General features: G+C 43.8%; 3 protein-coding genes and 1 long non-coding RNA gene across 11 annotated transcripts in view; 3 read left to right on the forward strand and 1 right to left on the reverse strand.

Moving 5' to 3' along the window:
- The window catches only part of LOC145553207 (uncharacterized), a 43,109-nt gene extending 24,246 nt beyond the window's left edge, over positions 1 to 18,863 (reverse strand). For 2 of the 5 annotated variants that reach the window (XR_014089492.1, XR_014089495.1), the window contains exons 1-4: positions 18,439 to 18,863; positions 18,038 to 18,126; positions 15,397 to 15,512; positions 14,720 to 14,831 (exon numbers count right to left, since the gene is read on the reverse strand). This is a non-coding gene — a long non-coding RNA (uncharacterized LOC145553207). Of the gene's footprint in view, positions 1 to 8,953; positions 9,943 to 14,719; positions 14,832 to 15,396; positions 15,513 to 16,650; positions 16,689 to 16,777; positions 16,949 to 18,037; positions 18,127 to 18,438 lie in introns of those variants that run through there. The other 3 variants (XR_014089493.1, XR_014089494.1, XR_014089496.1) reach the window with 3 other exon arrangements.
- On the forward strand, positions 4,599 to 14,200 carry spon2b (spondin 2b, extracellular matrix protein). Its single transcript, XM_008421006.3, has 6 exons — positions 4,599 to 4,703; positions 7,039 to 7,304; positions 8,038 to 8,261; positions 9,563 to 9,754; positions 10,727 to 10,913; positions 13,638 to 14,200. The coding sequence occupies exons 2-6, from the start codon at positions 7,070 to 7,072 to the stop codon at positions 13,814 to 13,816; spliced, it is 1,017 nt and encodes a 338-aa protein (XP_008419228.1). The 5' UTR covers positions 4,599 to 4,703; positions 7,039 to 7,069; the 3' UTR covers positions 13,817 to 14,200.
- LOC103471810 (transmembrane emp24 domain-containing protein 11) lies at positions 14,649 to 16,853 on the forward strand. Its single transcript, XM_008421007.2, has 5 exons — positions 14,649 to 14,892; positions 15,403 to 15,494; positions 16,277 to 16,402; positions 16,483 to 16,629; positions 16,704 to 16,853. The coding sequence occupies exons 1-5, from the start codon at positions 14,664 to 14,666 to the stop codon at positions 16,851 to 16,853; spliced, it is 744 nt and encodes a 247-aa protein (XP_008419229.2). The 5' UTR covers positions 14,649 to 14,663.
- Position 18,864: 1 nt separating the features above from the next.
- The window catches only part of rnf212 (ring finger protein 212), a 7,610-nt gene continuing 7,355 nt past the window's right edge, over positions 18,865 to 19,119 (forward strand). For all 4 annotated transcript variants that reach the window (XM_081611937.1, XM_081611939.1, XM_081611938.1 and 1 more), the window contains exon 1: positions 18,865 to 18,980. In XM_081611937.1, coding sequence (XP_081468063.1) covers positions 18,872 to 18,980 — 109 coding nt within the window. In that variant the 5' untranslated portion in view covers positions 18,865 to 18,871. The remainder of the gene's footprint in view (positions 18,981 to 19,119) is intronic.

The following is a 19,119-nucleotide window of genomic DNA, read 5'->3' on the forward strand; positions in this document are numbered from 1 at the left end:
TGGTTTTACTTGTTGTTTTTCACTGACATTTTGACAACTTCTCGTCTGAGTCTTTCAGGTTGGAAGGCCTCTCTGCCATCACCCTAATCTTTAGGCCTCAGCTATAATAAATTAATATCACATGCTGTTGAAATTAAACCCCAGTTTTCCACAAGTGTGAATAATTTTGGGCAGCACGGCGGCAGTTTTAGGCCAAATTCAGCTGAATAATTTTAAACAAAAAAGTCACAATTTGCAGAGAAAATGGAACCTTAAAAATCACATTTAAACAGTTTATCTGCAATAAAAAGGTTGACTTGGGTTTTTACTCTGTGGGTTTCTCACATGCTGCTGTCTTTAGAAATAAAAACATACTCTAATGAAGGAAGAAGCTGATTAACGAGCAGATTTAGCCAAAAGTCACTGAAGGATGGAAATGTTCATTTGTAAGGAGCAGCGTGAGAATAAATGTCATATTATTATTATAACAGGGCAGCAAACTGAAAACTGGGTTGTGTGTTTTGGGTGTGATCTACTTCAGGGACATTTCTGAAAAAAGTTATTTTCATTGTACTTTTTACTGGAGTGATTTTATTTTGAAGTATTTTTCACCAGACAGACACAGACCTGCAGCTTTTCTTAAAGTTTCCTAAGTTTTTTATTTAATGAAACTGATTTGGAAAACGTTTCTTTTGCCTGATTTTCTTATTTTTGTTGCCTGTATGAGTTATTGTCATTAAAATACCAACATTCAACATTTAACTTGATATTTTGGTCCACCTGATTATGTAATTTTTTAACATTTAATGAGTGATAATTTGATCAGTTGGTACTTTAGTAAAATATGTGGTAGCACTGCTGCTCCTGGGTTTTCTGTCCACCTGTGGTTGTTTTACAGGTGAGAAACTGTCAGAAGGAAGATTTAGATCATAAATCTAATCTAAAATGCAGGAAAGGTTTTTTATCCATAATAAACGGGGTCGTGTTTTTTCCACTGCAGAATAAAACTGGATTTCATCCGTTTCCTGCAGAACGAATTAAAAGGTCGCGGCAGTAAAAGAGTGACGGTTGCAGGATAAGTCTGAGGCAGCGCGAGCGCCGAGAACCAGGTGTGCAGCAGCGCAGATTTATTCCCCTCGATAAAACCGAACACAGTGCGCCTCTGTTCTGCAAAGGCGGCGATGAGTTAACTTCCCTCCTTCTGGCTGGAATACGCGGAGCGAAGCAATTAATGCTGGAAACGAAGGGCAGCCGAGCGAAGACAGGCTGACTGGGGGTGTTTGGGTTTGTTTGTGTGGCGGCCATTAGCTGATTCAGCCCGATGACATGTTGGTGTTTACATGAGGGGATGGCGGCTCGTCGCCTCCAGCAGCCAAGCAGAAACGCACATTTGCAGAAACACGTCGACCCCAGGCTGATGCCAACTCAGAAGAAACTTTTAGCCCAGTTAGGATGAACTAAATCATTTCATTTTGCCAAATGTCAGAAGTTTACATACGCCGAGATGACTGTGCGGCTTTAATCGATTTGGGAAAACGTAAAGTTTACTGGTTTTCTGAGTTGTTGACTGACTTTTATGACGTAAAGCACTTTGAACTGAGTTGCTGAAATGTGCTACATCAATAAACTTGACTGACTGGTATTTTACAGGATTGGAAAAACATATCACGATGTAAACATTTCCTATCAGTCGATATAAATAATTATTGATTAGCTTAGTTTTAAATATTTGAAATCCAGCCAAACTGGAGCCCAGATCCTTTCCTATTTTATTCGCAGCTTTCACTCAACGGGAAACCTGAAACCGCTGCTGCGCAATTTACTCAACAGGTTGTTGCTAGGTAGCCAAGGAACGAGCGAGTTGCTAGGTAAACAAGGAACGAGTGAGTTGCTAGGTAGCCAAGGAACGAGTGAGTTGCTAGGTAGCCAAGGAACGAGTGAGTTGCTAGGTAGCCAAGGAACGAGTGAGTTGCTAGGTAACCAAGGAACGAGTGAGTTGCTAGGTAACCAAGGAACGAGTGAGTTGCTAGGTAACCAAGGAACGAGTGAGTTGCTAGGTAACCAAGGAACGAGTGAGTTGATAGGTAGCCAAGGAACGAGTGAGTTGCTAGGTAGCCAAGGAACGAGTGAGTTGCTAGGTAGCCAAGGAACGAGCGAGTTGCTAGGTAGCCAAGGAACGAGCGAGTTGCTAGGTAACCAAGGAACGAGTGAGTTGCTAGGTAGCCAAGGAACGAGTGAGTTGCTAGGTAGCCAAGGAACGAGCGAGTTGCTAGGTAGCCAAGGAACGAGTGAGTTGCTAGGTAACCAAGGAACGAGTGAGTTGCTAGGTAGCCAAGGAACGAGCGAGTTGCTAGGTAACCAAGGAACGAGTGAGTTGCTAGGTAGCCAAGGAACGAGTGAGTTGCTAGGTAGCCAAGGAACGAGTGAGTTGCTAGGTAGCCAAGGAACGAGCGAGTTGCTAGGTAGCCAAGGAACGAGCGAGTTGCTAGGTAACCAAGGAACGAGTGAGTTGCTAGGTAGCCAAGGAACGAGTGAGTTGCTAGGTAGCCAAGGAACGAGTGAGTTGCTAGGTAACCAAGAACGAGCGAGTTGCTAGGTAACCAAGAAACGAGTGAGTTGCTAGGTAACCAAGGAACGAGTGAGTTGCTAGGTAACCAAGGAACGAGTGAGTTGCTAGGTAGCCAAGGAACGAGTGAGTTGCTAGGTAGCCAAGGAACGAGTGAGTTGCTAGGTAACCAAGGAACGAGTGAGTTGCTAGGTAACCAAGGAACGAGTGAGTTGCTAGGTAACCAAGAAACGAGTGAGTTGCTAGGTAACCAAGAACGAGCGAGTTGCTAGGTAACCAAGAAACGAGTGAGTTGCTAGGTAACCAAGGAACGAGTGAGTTGCTAGGTAGCCAAGGAACGAGCGAGTTGCTAGGTAACCAAGGAACGAGTGAGTTGCTAGGTAGCCAAGGAACGAGTGAGTTGCTAGGTAGCCAAGGAACGAGTGAGTTGCTAGGTAACCAAGAAACGAGCGAGTTGCTAGGTAACCAAGAAACGAGTGAGTTGCTAGGTAACCAAGAAACGAGTGAGTTGCTAGGTAACCAAGGAACGAGTGAGTTGCTAGGTAACCAAGGAACGAGTGATGAATCGATGCTACCAACCTTGCTTAGCTAGCCATGAGGGACAGAGCAGCTAAACTCGTTCCTTTCAGTGAATACTATATTGAATATTCAATCAGATATTGATCACATGTCTATCATGACATTGATTTATTGGCATTATTTCCCTTTGCTCCAGCATAATGCAGCCACTGCAACTTCTGACAGTTAAAACAATAAAAACTAAGAGATTATCGAGTAGAATAAAATATTTAATGAAGTATTTATGTCAAATTTAATTAACCGTCGAATATAAAGAGAAATTTGCTTAGTCCTCTCTAGCATCTTGACAGAACCAACAGAAACCAAACTACAGACTCCTGTTGAGGGAGAATACATACTTTATGTATCAGCATATTTCCAGACTTTGATGTAAAATCTATCTCTGACTGTGTGACTGGTTTGTGTGGCCTAGTCAAAGGAAACCCTGACTGTTGGTGACAGCTGTGTATTGAGGAGAAGCTCCACCAACTGTAAACTTCTATACTGTCTGAAACAATCCTGATCTGTGAATAAGTTTGAGGAGAAGAGCCGTCTGACTCAAACGCGCCACTGTAGCCCAGCGTACGGCACAGCCAGAGACTTTGGTATTTTCCATTCCCCTCAGGCGGCCTTGTAATGTCTGACAACAGAAGGACACCACAGCGGTCTAGAATCGCTTACAGTCACTTAATTCAATCCAGTTGTGAAGCAGATTTGAAGAAAACTGCTGAAATGTTCGTCATGTGATGATATGCGGCTGAGTTTGTTTTTCTGACACGAATTAGAGCGTGTAAAGTGGGCAGTGAGGTTATCCAAACTGGTTGTATCCCTAAGCTTCTAGCAAACAGTAGGATCAACAAAACTGATGAGAAATGAAACGTACTTCCTTCCTGTGTGTTCAAAACCAGTGACTGGACACCAGATCCAGATTATATGAACTGGCGACTGGATGGCTACCAGTTTGTCTCCATTGACAGTAAGGGCGATGGTAATAGAGACAGAAACATCTGCAAAGCTCACTGCTGGAGAACAGCAGCAGCAAAGAGTTGCATCTACAGGTCAACGAGTCTCCAAAACCACCACAATCAAAGAGGCTGTTCATAAATAGTTACTTTATGGGTCATTTGTTCTGAGAGGAAAGTTTCTGGCATTGGCAATCAGGTACCAAGCTTAAAAGACTTTATGTCCAAATATCAACCCTAACACCAAAAAGCCTCTGCTGACCATGAGAGGATTTCAGCCTCATCGATCTTATCTTGTGGTTCAGAGACCGACAGAGTCAAACTGTGAAATGACTCAGAAAGCCTCAAAGCAAACTGGGTTAAATTCCCCAATCTGCTGGGCACATTATCCAGTAAAATGTCCAATTATACGGAGCAGCAGAGAGACAGAGCCAAAGTCAGGGAGCATGAAGGGGGCAGGGACGTCACTGAGGAACAGAGGGTAGAGGAGGGAGGGAGCAGGAGGGGGCGAACCTCCTGAAAGACATAAATAGGCGAGAAGGAGTTTGGATCCTCGCAGTCACTCATCCCGACAGCCAGGACCGCTGCTCCCCCGCCCCTCCTCAAGCTCTCCTCTCCGCTCTCCGCTGCTGGAACCAGTGAGTATCTCCTCGCCTTCACCTGGTGCTAACACGGCCTAATCAAACTAAAGACTGGCTCTGTTACTGATGGGAGGCTGTTTGGCCTGCATGCAAACATACCGGCATGTCTTAAGATGAACAGAGCGAGACAGAAAGCAAACGGAGATGGATGATTCAGGAAGGACGAGTCAGACAGCAACCAGATAGTCAGAGGAAAATCATGGATGTTGCAGATTAAACTCCTTGGTTGATGAAAAGTCTTTGCAGTTTTATGAATGAAGGTGGAATTATGCATCTGTGTCTAGCTGAACGCATGAACTCTCAAACTGACAGGTGATTATAGCTGAGGACTACTCTGAATGAAAAGTTCTCCACTGCCTTCTCGGTTCAGGAGGAAGACTCAAATTTCTCTTCAAACCATTGTAAAGTCCCAGACCTGGGAACAGGAGCTCTGGTCTATCACGGTAGCTACTGCCTACTGTCGTCTATCATGATAGCTACTGCCTACTGTCTATCACGATAGCTATCGCCTACCGTCGTCTATCACGATAGCTACTGCCTACCGTCTATCACAGTAGCTACTCCCTACCGTCTATCACAGTAGCTACTCCCTACTGTCGTCTATCACGATAGCTATCGCCTACCGTCGTCTATCACGATAGCTACTGCCTACCGTCTATCACAGTAGCTACTCCCTACCGTCTATCACAGTAGCTACTCCCTACTGTCGTCTATCACGATAGCTACTGCCTACCGTCTATCACAGTAGCTACTCCCTACCGTCTATCACAGTAGCTACTCCCTACCGTCGTCTATCATGATAGCCATCACCTACTGTCGTCTATCACGGTAGCTACTCCCTACTGTCGTCTATCACCGTAGCTACTCCCTACTGTCGTCTATCACCGTAGCTACTCCCTACCGTCGTCTATCACGGTAGCTACTCCCTACTGTCGTCTATCACCGTAGCTACTCCCTACTGTCGTCTATCACGGTAGCCATCGCCTACCCATGATTGGCCACGGCAGTAGAGATTGCTTATAGGAGTTTTATATTAGTGTAGATACGAGTTTAGTTTAAAACTTATTTCTGGAATGTAACTTTGAAAACATTCAGCAGGTTTTCTTTCTGGATTCATGTTATTAATTTAAATGTTTACTATAAACAGAGCAGTCGTTCCTAATTGGTCCAGTAGAAGTCAAATTGACTTTGTTTGGTTTTGGAAGATGATTCAGTTAATCCAAACCAGTTCTTGGTTGGAGGCACCATGTTTATACACTTTAGCCAGAACAATTACCCTAACAGGGCAGTTAAAGTCGCTAATGGGGCAGTTGGGACGTGTGAGTCAATCTGTTCAGCTCAACGTTTGGGTCCAGAGATGTCAGGCCAGTTGCTAAGTGTTGCAAACCCAGCAGAGAAACGAGTCGGACATGCTGAGTAGGTGTTAGAAGGATGGAAGCAGAAGCTCCCTCCTCTGCTTAGAGTCGGTGTTTCATGGTTAGCAGGAGCTACGTTCACTCAGCAGGTCACGTTTCTTGCTCAAATCCGATTTGTTGCATGGTCGCTCATGCTACTAATTAAAAGCAAACAGACGTCTGTGTGAGCGGTTTTTACGACCCCAACACGAAGAACGCAGCGTCACTCCGCAGGGCTCCGTTTAGTAAAGATGGCTGCCGCCGCCGTCGGCAGGCGATAAATCCCAGCTAACAGCAACGAGCTTTGACTGACAACCATCAGACACAATTGGTTTGGTTTTGGTGAAAAATCTCAAGTCAGACCGACGTGAAGCAGGCGAGAACAGGTACAAAATGGATTCTTCTTCATTTGTGATGTTTGGTACTTGCATCACTTATTGGAAACATTTCGTTCCCACTTTGATGGTTATTTACAGCCACTTTCTAGAAACTATTCAGTCTACTGTAAGGAAAGAGATTCGTGTGTCTCCAATGGGTGATGTCCACCAGCAGGCGGTCGCTCTGACTTATTCAGGTTTGGGAGTCAGAACAACAACAAGATGCAGGATTAAATTAAACATGAAATCTGAAAGTTTGTGTGATTAATTCCTGTCATAGTTCATGGAAATACTGAAGTATAGAAAGAACAACAAGCTGACATGTCACAGTTTGAGTACATGTTATATAAAGCAGTAAAGGGTAGAAATGTGGAGGTGTGTACAGACCTTCACCTGTCAGCGTTGAGTAGGAAAGGTTTTGATTGGTTTAGTAAGAACCGAAAGGCCAAAATCAACACCAGAAACAAACTCATTTCTCTTTAGATGCCACTGAATTTGTAAAACAGCAGCAACAAGAGCCGAAGCGTCCGAGTTGGACTGAAAGGCGTTTTGTATTTTCAGACCATCAATCCTTCTCCAACCCGAACCAATCATGGAAGCCAGCAGGAAGACGCCCTCCTTCTCTGACGCCCTCCGTCGCCTGCTTGTCCTGATGCTAACTCTCATCCCCGCCGCTGGGTCGATGCCGGTCCCAACGGACGTCCCCATGTGCACGGCCTCAGAAACCGCCCACTACAGCCTCACGTTCACAGGGAAATGGACCCAGGCAGCTTTTCCTAAGCAGTATCCCGTCTACCGCCCGCCTGCACAGTGGTCCAACCTGATCGGTAAAAAAATACCCCACACTCTGATGATTACTGGTATTCAGAAGAAAATCAGTTGAATTCAGGTATCTGCAGGTCTCATGAATCAAATTTTCAGACGTTTTCATGTCTCAGAAGTCGCCTGTATGGTTTGGCAACAGAAGCAAGACAGTCGCAGAGACAAACGTCCTCCAGACGGCTGACAATAAATCTGAAGAGAAGCTAATTAGCTAGCAAAGGTAAACTAGCAGCTAGTTAGCGAGAGTCTATCGCTACTCAAACGTTAGCCTTAGCCAAACAGAAGTCCCGTGATTACCGTATTTAAGGACAAATTACATCACTAATAACTAATGAAAGACATTTTAAGGCCTAAAGCAGCATTCAGCTTCTATGCACCACAAATCTGGAACAAACTTCCAGAAAACTGTAAAACAGCTGAAACACTGAGATCCTCTAAATCTGGACTAAAAACCCGCCTGGTTGGAGTTTCTTTTGAGACGTAATCAATTTAACGACTTAATGTGATGTTCTGATTGTTGATTCTATGCTGCATGACTTTGTGTTTTTGTTTGTTATGATGCAATCTCTTTGAAATGCCTTGCTGCTGAAATGTGCAACACAAATAAAATGTGATTGATTGAAGCATCGATTGATCAATAAAACAGCAGAAGCCGTTTATTCATGGACCTTTATGGATGTACATAAACCTGTTGCACCAATTATATAAATCCTCAGTTCCCTCCTCTCTGCGCTCCAGGGGTGACCCACAGCTCCGACTACCACATGTGGCAAAGTAATGAGTTCGCCAGCAACGGAGTGAGGGAGTTCGCGGAAAAAGGCGAGGCCTGGACGATCATGAAGGAAGTGGAGACGGCCGGCGAGCGGATCCAGAGCGTTTATGGGATCCTCTCCGCTCCTGCTGTCGTGGGAGGCTCGGGCCAGATGGACGCCGAGTTTGAGGCGTTTGCCAGGCACTCCTATGTAAGTCTCCCCAGAACCGGCGGCGTTCAGGCTGGTCACCGAGCGCGTGAGAGCCCTTCACCCGACGGGTCAGCAAACACAGCAAGCTGGTGTCAGGATGGCTTTAGCGGCGCCAAGAATTTCACAGCAAACATTTACGGAGGAAATACAAAAATGTAGCATCCTGATCTCTGCTTTGTTCAACAGGAACAAAAACATTTTTTTTTTTGCATCTTTCTCCTTAATTTTAAAAATTAACATAATTGTACACCAATGGTGGGACTTTATTAAAACCCTGAATAGAAAAGAGTTAGCAGATGCTAATGCTAAACCGCTAGAAACATAAATCAGCAGAAGCTAACACTAAACCGCTAAACACCAAAATTACAGGAAGCTATCATTAAAAAGCTAACCACATAACTTACCACAAGCTAAAGCTAAACCGCAGAACTCAAACAACTTTCGAGAAGCTAATGCTAACCATAAAGCTACGTCCTGCAAGGCAACATGGCCGCCACTGAGCACACCACCGATTAACTAGCATAATGTTACGCTAACGCGTTAAACTTTTTAATCGCATGCGTTAAGATTGACAGCTCTAATAAACACAATGCTCTAAAAATGTTCAAATATTTCTCACATTTGGTCACATTACAACCACAGACGTCAAGATATTTATCATCTTATGAGACAGACCAACAAAAGGTGGTTAATACTTGTGTTTAGTTTTCTTTATTCCAATAAACCCAAATGAAATATAGAGCAGCCTCCCAATTCAGAACCAAAGTCCAGCTGAGAGTCATTTAATCTGCAGCTGTTCTGGTTCTGGACAACCAGGCAGAGATGCAATGGGATGGGTCAGAATGGCCTAGTCAAAGTCCAGACTAGTCCAGCTGTCTAGATTTGAATTAAATAAGAATCATTCAAAATACAATTTTACAAAGTTAAGCAGGTTAAATGGTATTTTTGATCATTTTGACTCGATTCGAACTGGGAGGACTGGGAATCCTCTAAAGAACGGATGTTTTCTGGACCTCCAGTCTGCGGCGTCTCGTCCCAGCGCCGTTCTTGTCCAGCTGTTTGGACGCTGCTGCCACGCAGGCGGCTGCAGAGTGAGACTCTAACATGCAGCTGGAGGTTACCGGACCGCCGGTTCGGTTCTGTGGCTCCTTTCTCAGAAAATCCAAACTGAAACGGTTGAAATCGGCTCAGCCTTCAGAACCGAGCCGGTTAAGGAACCAGAGCCGAGCCCAGCTGTGACGGCGGTCGTTTGTTCTGTCGCCCCGCTTGGCGCTCTCATCTCTTCCCCTCTTTCGTGGCAGCTGTCGTTCCTGGTGCGGCTGGTGCCGAGCCCGGACTGGTTCGTGGGCGTGGACGGCGTGGATCTGTGCGACGGCAACCGCTGGAAGGACAAAGTGACGCTGGAGCTGTTCCCGTACGACGCGGGGACGGATAGCGGATTCACCTTCTCCTCCCCAAACTTTGAGACGATCCCGCAGGACAGAATCACGCAGGTGAGCCCAGAGCAGCGGCAAAACCCGCAGGCCTCCTGAGCCAGAACCAGATTCTCACCAAATCAGACGCCGTCTCACTTAACTTCTTATTCTGCTTTGGTGAAAACTACAGACCACAGGATCAGGGGTGTTAAAAGTGCGGCCGGGGGCCATTTGTGGCCCTTGAACTGACTCTGCCTGGTCCCCAGCTGCAATTCAAAAATGACACAAATTTGGAGACTTTTAATTTGTAATGAAGGTACACCATACTTACACCATAATTTTTTTATTTCTTAAACTTGAATAAACATTTAGAGTCCCAGTTGACGGCATTTCAACTAAAACCTTAGAGGTTGGAGTCCCAGTAAACGACGTTTAACTGAAGCCCTAAAAGGGGCTTTAATGTTTTTATCTTTCTTAATTTTTTTCAAAATCTCTTTCTCTTTCTCACTCTTCATTCAAGGTCACATGCTGTTTTTATTTTAATTATGTAAAGCACTTTGAAATGCCTTGCTGCTGAAATGTGCTGTACAAATAAAATGTGATTAATTGAAACAAATAGACACAAATCCTGTTTTTATAACTGAAAATAAATATATTCAATATCCACCTAAAACTAGATGCTTTACAGCAAACATGGAAAATCTGCTGCAGCGTCTCAGGGTTGTAAACTGACATTTTCTAGAAAAAAAAAATCTCATTTTCAGATTTATAATAGAAATTTTCCTACCAAAAAAAACTCCAAAAATTTCCCAACGGTGAAAATTTTATTTTGAAAATTTTTCTACAGCATTTCTGAAATTAATCACAAAATTTCTGAGTTTTGTGGGGAAATTTACTCCTTTTCTTGATGAAAGAATCCCTTTCAAGTTCTGGATCTACTATAAATATCTGGATAATCTGTTTGATTGATTTTAAGTCGGTTGTTCTGATGACTTTTGAGCCGAAGTGTGGAAAACACCCGTGGGATTCATAGTGTGCCGTTTTCCACAGATCACCTCGTCCTTCCCAAGCCACCCGGCCAACTCCTTCTTCTACCCCCGCCTGAAGCATTTACCGCCGATCGCCAAGGTCACGCTGACAAAAATCAAGAAAACGAACCAAATCATCAGCCTGCCGCTGGAGCCGACGCAGTCCAACCTGCTGCCAACGGGGAACGAGATCGAAGACAAGCTGATCAGTGAGACCGAATATTCCTGTGATGCTTTAAACACATTTATTAGATGCAATCCGGTGGAAGCCATTTCTGCATATGGTAAAGATATAAAACAATAAAGCAACAGTGTTTAATTTATTATATTATAAATATATTATTTACATAACCACTATTTTGCTAATCAGGAATCTCAGCTAATGCTAAGCCACTCAACTCAAAAATTAGCAGATGCTAACACTACACTGCCACATATGAAAGAAATGGGGGAAGCTAATGCTAAACAATCAAAAATGACCAGAAGCTAAAGCTAAACCACTAAACACATAAAAAAGCGGGAGCTAACGCTAACCATTAACGCTAACCATTAACGCTAACTGTCTAGCTAACAGCAAAGTCCTCTCTTTCTGATTTCATTATTACTTTAAAGTTTCAGAAATGGGGTGACCAAAGTTAAAAGAAGATGATGTGACACACAGTTCATCAAAGCCATGAAAATTTGTAACATTTTATGGAATTAATTGGTTTAAAAAGGCGGCCATCTTGAAAAATGTCCGTCTTCCTAAATTTCAAGTGGCTGATGGGGAAACATGAAAAACCTGCAACCAGAGGGATTAGCATAGAAATATTTTAAAACCAAAATAAACAAAATGTGCTGAAAACCCAAAGCCGGTCGGTTCATGGCTGTTCTGACTTAAGAAAGCTTTTGGAAAACATTTCAGGCCCTTTAAACCCAATTAGATGGCAGCAGAAACCTGAGAGCCCAGCAGAGAGCGTGGCGCCGGGGCCACATCTGGACCAGCAGAGATGACGCTGCTCAGGTTGAACCGGACCAATCACCACCTGGGCCAATCACCAACCGGGCCAATCACCATCCGGGCCAATCACCAACCGGACCAATCACCAACCGGGCCAATCACCAACCGGGCCAATCACCAACCGGACCAGTCACCAACCGGACCAGTCACCAACCGGGCCAATCACCAACCGGGCCAATCACCAACTGGACCAATCACCAACCGGACCAATCACCAACCGGGCCAATCACCAACCGGGCCAATCACCAACCGGGCCAATCACCAACCGGGCCAATCACCAACCAGGCCAATCACCAACCAGGCCAATCACCAACCAGGCCAATCACCAACCGGACCAGTCACCAACTGGGCCAATCACCAACTGGGCCAATCACCAACCGGGCCAATCACCAACTGGACCAATCACCAACCGGACCAGTCACCAACCGGGCCAATCACCAACTGGGCCAATCACCAACCGGACCAGTCACCAACCGGACCAATCACCACCTGCTCTGCTCACACATGGCGGCCATTAATTATAACGGAAAAAGTTGGTGAAACGAGTCAAAACCTCAGAAACAAACTCAGAACCTCTCAATGGGCCTGAACCGGTTTCATAGTTCACCGTGACAGTGAAGGTTTGAGTCAGCATCACTGAACTCAAGCCGGTTCCCATGGCAACATCACAACAAACAACGCAGCGAGCGTCCAAGAAGCTGTTGGGGTTTCCTGCCCCGATTCCCAGGGCTCCCTCCATCCGCCTGTTTATCCTTCTCTTCCACTCGTCCGTAGCATCTCTGCTAACGTCTCTCCTAAAGCATGACCTTTGACCTGCGCCGGCTTCATCAGAGACACAAACCCCCGTCGGTTTGCATCTCTGCAGTATTTTATCAGCTCCCCCTGCTGCTTCCCATTAAGGCATGGAGGAAACGTTAAACTCGGCAGCAGCTTCCGCCGCCTCCTGCTTTTCCACTCTGAGCCGCGACTGCGATACGAATCAGCTGGTCGCATCAGAGCGGAGGCAGGCTGCATGCGAGGCCTTCCGAACTCCAGCTCACAGGCAGAAGAAGAAACGACGAAAACAGATGAATGAAGGTGAAATCAAGCAGCTCCGTCACTGCCAGGACTTCTTCACAAGAGGCCAAAGGTCATCGCAGTAAAATCAATTCAACGCACCATAAATTCAAACTAATTATTTCCATTTATCGTTTATCCGTTTCTACCAAACACTGGATGATAAAGTCTTCAGTCTGGTGCTTTTGGTCTCAACCAAACCTTGTTTTGAAGGATCATTTAGTTAACGATTCATTTTATTGGTTGTCGTTAACAACATTCGCCCCACTGCTGCCAACTCAGCAACTTTCCTGCCACATTTAGAAACATTTCAGATAAATACATCAGTTACCGGCTAAAATCGCTTCTTAAAGATCGGTAACCAGAAATGGACAGAAAACTACAATCAGTGCATTTATTGCCTGTCGCAATAAATCAATTAATCACACAATCAATTAAAACAAAGTCAATAATTTACATAATTTATTGATTTTCTCTATCAATCAAACACTGGGTGATAAAGTTTCAGTCTGGTGCTTTTGGTCTCACCTGAATCCTTTTTGAGGAATAATTTTGTTTTCAGAGATTCATAATTTATTCCTGTTGTTTTGTTTATTTTGCATATTTAAAATCTTCCAGGTCTTGTGTTAAATGTTCACTAGGATTTAAAGTTTATTGATCTCTGATGTGTTCTTACTTTATTAGAAAATGATCTGAAAACAATATTATCGTTTATCATTCAGCAAAACTTGATTCTGCAACTAGATTTTGTCGTTTCATTTGCTTTTTCTCACGCTAATATCAGCTGTAAGGTTGTTATTTTCTCAGATATTGTTCCTTTGTTGTGGGGGCGACGTTTGGGCTGTTTCATGTGTTTATTGCCCCTCTGCCTCTGCAGATACCCCTCTGGACTGCGAAGTGTCCCCCTGGTCGCCATGGGGTTTGTGCAAAGGGAAGTGTGGCGACTCAGGTGTGCAGCACCGCACCCGCTACGTCATCATGCACCCGGCCAACAACGGAGCGGCCTGCCCCCTGCTGGACGAGGAGAGGAAGTGCTTCCCGGACAACTGCTTATGACTAGGCCAGGACAGGAGGGAGAGGAAGGACGTGAAGGAGAGGAGGAGGAGGAAGGAGAAGAAAACCAGGAAAGGACGGACCGGGCGCCGACGCTCCAAGAACCACAAACGGTCCGCGGTTTAATCCCAGGCTGTTTGTGGATCGACCGGGTCGGGTTTGAGACCGGTTCCAGCTCCAGACGGGTTTAGTTCTGCCATGTTTACAGACATTCTGTGTTTGTGTTGTTTATATTTATTGACAGGATTTTAACCTGTTCTGTACAGCATAACGAAACTGTATTCCTCTACATTACTGAGACAAATATAAAAGTTTTATATGACGCAGCAGAAAATTGTAACAGATGCAGTTACTGAAGTTAATAAAGTGTGAAAGAAACACATGAAACGAGTTTTTATTATTAGTCATTGTGACTATGACTGGTTTGTTGCTGAACTATAAGCTGGCTGCTTCTGCTGGGAAAAACACAAATCAATAATCAAATGGATGTAAAGATGATATGTAGTTATTTCTGACTCTGCAGTCTGAATAGAAAATAGAATATTGATCCCTAAGAAGATCATCAATTGACAAACTATTCCATAAATATTAACAAATACAAATATAACCAAAAAATGTAAAAGTATAGATAAAAAAAGAAGTGTGGACATGGAAACATGTTCATCTATAAATGAGTCCAGAGAAAAACTAAACTGAAGTCTCAGAGTTGTGCATCATAAAGTGTTTGTGCTGCTAAATATTTAGTTTTAGCCCAGGAGCCAGGATGAGCTTCAGACGTCTGAATGTGTGCTGCAGCTTTTCTATTGGCTCTCAGATCAACCAATCACAGGCAGCGATAAGGGCTGGTCACATGGAGCAGCAGCTGCAGGTTTCTCAGCCCAAAGCGCCGCTGGGCTGTAAACTCACCACTCTGACCACGTTCCTCCGTCTGGACTCTGGATCACTCAGGATGCGTTTCCGTCGGGCTGCTGTCCTGCTGCTGGGTTACCTGCCGCTGGCCGCTGCCATGTACTTCGACCTGGGAGAGAAGGAGCAGAAATGCATCATAGAGGAGATTCCTGAGGACACCTTGGTGACAGGTGAGGGTCACCTCCAAACGCCTGATCGGCTCAATCAGACGCTTTTAACACGTCCAGCTGTTTCTGCTCCAAAACTCATCCTGACAATCATTTCCTGGAAAAAATAACACAAAACAAGCCAAGACTGGCATCTACAGAGAAACACTGAAATCACTCAGTGAGATCATAACCAGAGGAGGGGAACTAAGTAAGGATTCATGTTTTACTTCAAATCAGGAAACTGATTTTCTAAACCCTGAACGTTTAGAAAATCAAAGCATCTTGAGTCAGAGGCTCCATCTGTAACACAGACTGCTACCGCAGATCTTTCCTGCCGGCAACCATCATCATCCACAAGAACTGAAGAATTAATACAAAGTCTGGCCCCCAAAAGCATCAGTCCAGGGCCCCAAATGGCCCCCGGGCCCCACTTTGAACACCCTTAAAACAGTAAAATGAATAAATCAAATTTCTCTAAATTTTGTCAATAAAAATATAAATTTTGGTTTTATTTCTGTCTCCCACCTGCAGGAAACTTCTTCTTGGAGCCGTGGGACGTCACGTCGTTCAGCCACCCGCCTCACCTCGGCGTCATGGTTACCGTCAGAGACCCAAACCAGGAAGTACGCAGGAAATCGTCACTAGTGTTGAAACACAAACAACAAATAATGCCGATTATTAAAAAGAGTCAGACGTTAACAGCTGCTAGATCTGATAGATCCAGTTTCACAAAATGTTTCAAAGAAAAGATACAAATAAATAAGTAATTTAAGTCAAGAGGTCCAAAGTGCGGCCCGGGGGCCATTCGTGGCCCTTGGACTGATTCTGAGCGGCCCCCCAACTACAAATCAAAAATGATACAAATCTGGCCCGTAGACACAGACGGACTTTTAATTTGTAATCAGGAAAAAACATTTTTGCACAGGAAAAAGTAAAGTAAACAGAAAGTTTTCATGTTTTTATTGCAAAGTTTTAACCAAGTTTATCCAGAGACTTTTACTGAAAAACCAACTTTGCTGCAACAAAATCAGCTTTTATTCTTTCTGAGTTTTTATTTGAAGGAGCTCAGACAGGAAGATGGGTAATGAGAGAGAGGGGACGCGTGGCAAGGGTCACCAGGCCGGGAATCGAACCTGTGACAGCCGAGTTGAGGACCCGGGCCTCCTCACTGTGCCACCACAGCGCCCCCTTCTTTCTCAAGCTCTAATAAATATAGTAAACGTTTGGAAACAAAACTAATTATTACTGAGAATAAATTTATCCAATCAAACCCAAAAGATTCGACTGAATAAATTGAATCTTTTTTTATTCGATCGGGCTGAATAAAGTTTTTGTGTTTTCACGCCACCACATGGCATAAAGTTTGGACACCCCTGATTTAGGTTTACTTTTCTTCCCTTGTCAGGTTCAGTTGTCCAAACGCTACGGAGCGTTTGGTAAATTCACCTTCACGGCTCACGCCTCCGGCCAGCACCACCTGTGCTTCCAAACCAACTCCACCAGGTTCTCCGTGTTCGCTGGAGAGAAGCTGGTGAGACCGGCAGACACGGCAACCGCTAACCCAACAGAAGAGCAATGCATTCTGGGGGTTTTCTCCACTTTGTTCCACAGAAGCTGCATTTGGACGTTCAGATGGGAGAGCACTGGGTGGATCCCAACGTGGAACGGACCAAAGACAGCCTGCAGGTTCTGGAGAGCAACCTGCAGCACCTGACCAGCCAGATGACGTACATCACCAGGCAGCAGGAGTACAACCGGGTACGTCGGCCTCACACTCACCTGGAGCGACAGAGAAGCACCTGATCTGATCTGGACGTCTGGGTTTTGTTCAGGAAAAAGAGGAGATTTTCCGTCTGATCAGCGAGGAAACCAACAGCAAGGTGTTGTGGTGGGCGGCGATCCAAACCTGCATCCTGCTCTCTGTTGGTTTCTGGCAGATCAAACGACTCAAAGACTTTTTCATCGCCAAGAAACTGGTCTGATGTCGCCTTGTCCCCGATCTGCACGGCACAAACATCCTGCCAGGACCGGGAAACAATCACTAAAACATGAGATCCGACCTGGTTCACAACTCTGCCTGGGAAATGACAGGAAGGCTGAGCAATAAAGGAAAGTTTAACAAACTAAATGTTCCTCTTTTTGATTAATTGCTTCATTTCACAGGACTTATAACATGCAGGGGTGTACAAACTTTTTGCCATGTGGGCCAAAATTGTAAACTCAAAAGTAACTGTAGGACAAAAACCCAACAGAAAATCAAGTAAATAAAATATCCTGATGTTTATTGTAGATGAAAAACTTAAAGGGGATTTTTACAACAGCTTAGTAGAAAACAGAATTTAACAGAAATTTCGTGATTAATATCAGAAAAATTCCAGAAAACTTTGAAATTTTCTAAAGAAATCTCTGGACATTTGAAATTCAGAAATTACCAAAAACAATTTGTAGAAAAATTTCTGCTATTGATCTAAAAAAAATGTCTAGACAGTTTCTGAGATTTTTAGGCAGAAGTTTGCTACAGTTTTTCTCCCAATATGCTGCAGCAGATTTTTCATATTTGCTCTATAAGAAGAAAAGCATCTAGTTTTCTGTTGCTTTTGGTCTCAAGTGAATAATTTCATTTTCAGAGGTTTGCTTGCCTCACCAGGAGTCACTGTGTTTCCAAACATTTGCTATATTTAGCACGTTTCAGAAAGAATAAAAGCCGGTTTTGCTGCAGCAAAAGTCTCTGGATAAACTTGGTTATAAAAACACAAATACTTTCTGTTGTACTTTACATTCTTCTGGATGAGAAAATTATGTTGGTAATAATTTTTTACCTTCATTACAAATTAAAAGTCTGCGTCTGCATCTACAAGCCAAATTTTAATCATATTTAAGCTGAAGTTGGGGGCCACACAGAATCAGCCCAAGGGCCACAAATGGCCCCTGAGCCGCACTTTGGACACCCCTAGTTTAGCGTCGCTGAGATTAAAAAAGGTTCCTTTCTTAATTTCACCATCTCATACTTTATGTGAGTTAAAAGTTAAAGTTAGTGAATTAAGAAGTTGTCTTCCACCTTTAGTATTAAACACACATTATCCAAAGCACCAAAATTACCTGTAGGAAAAGAAACACCATTAGCATAATGCAGCCACTACCATGCCTGCCAGCTAGGTTTGCTTACCTCCCCAGGATTTGTTGATAAAGTGAAATGCCAGCAGTAATTCAAACTCGTTCTTAAAATGCCTTGAAGTCGTATCACCAGATCAGACCCTCATAAAAAACAGACGTTCAAACACAAATTATTTTAATTTATAAGCCCAGAATTTCTAATAACATGGTAAAAAATAAACGATATGCATTAAATTCGTGTTGCTTGCATGCAGACGTCTCAGCAGAACTGCAACATTCCCTTAAACAGCCACATAACCTTCCAGCTGAATCCACACTGCTGCGGCTAACGGTGAGCTAATGCATCTAATTTACATCGAGACCAAATTTAAAACATTTAACAGCGAAATACCCGCTAAACATAAAACACACGTTAATTGAACATATTCTATCTAATATCACTTAGCTACTCACCAAAGGTGGCGGTAAAAGCGTTTTCCGGTACGTTTTAATGAGCTGGCTACCAACGGTCTTCCTAATTATGCTAACAATGCTAATTAGCTTCACTGCAGAAGAAGACGACGAACTTCCTGTTGAATGAAACTTAAAACAGGAAGGATGATAAAGCTAAACTGAAGGATAGTAGGGTTGTTTTTTATTACAAACTGATAAACACCTGACTGGTAATTAGTCTTAAATATATTTACTGATAACTATTTTTGTTGTATGATGTTGCTATGTTAGCCGGCGTTATGCTAACTTAGCATTTAGCTTCACCTAGAAACAATCTGAACTTTAAATGTTCCGCTCTCATTAACGTAGCCTGAAACACCAAGTGCCACAACGAATAAAAGCAATAACAACGACAATTATTTTTCATTAATTTTATTCAGTAACAGGTCTTCAGATGTCCTACTGGGTCTGCTGCAACTGCTGCTTTCTTTCCCCCAGTCCTGAGCGCAAACTGGCAGTGACGTCCTGCGGACATGTCATCTGTAGCTCCTGCTACCAGACAGGTAGAAAACACCTTCAGTTCTTCTTACGCTTCGCTTTTCAGGGCCCCGCCAGTCTGCGCAAAAGTCTGCATCCACTTTCAGGCTTTTAATGATGGATGTCAGCAGTTGATTGTACATAATTCTGGCTGGATTAAGATGA

Source organism: Poecilia reticulata, chromosome 10, assembly GCF_904066995.2.
Source record: "Poecilia reticulata chromosome 10, P_reticulata-male-v2, whole genome shotgun sequence".
NCBI classification, from domain to species: domain Eukaryota; kingdom Metazoa; phylum Chordata; class Actinopteri; order Cyprinodontiformes; family Poeciliidae; genus Poecilia; species Poecilia reticulata.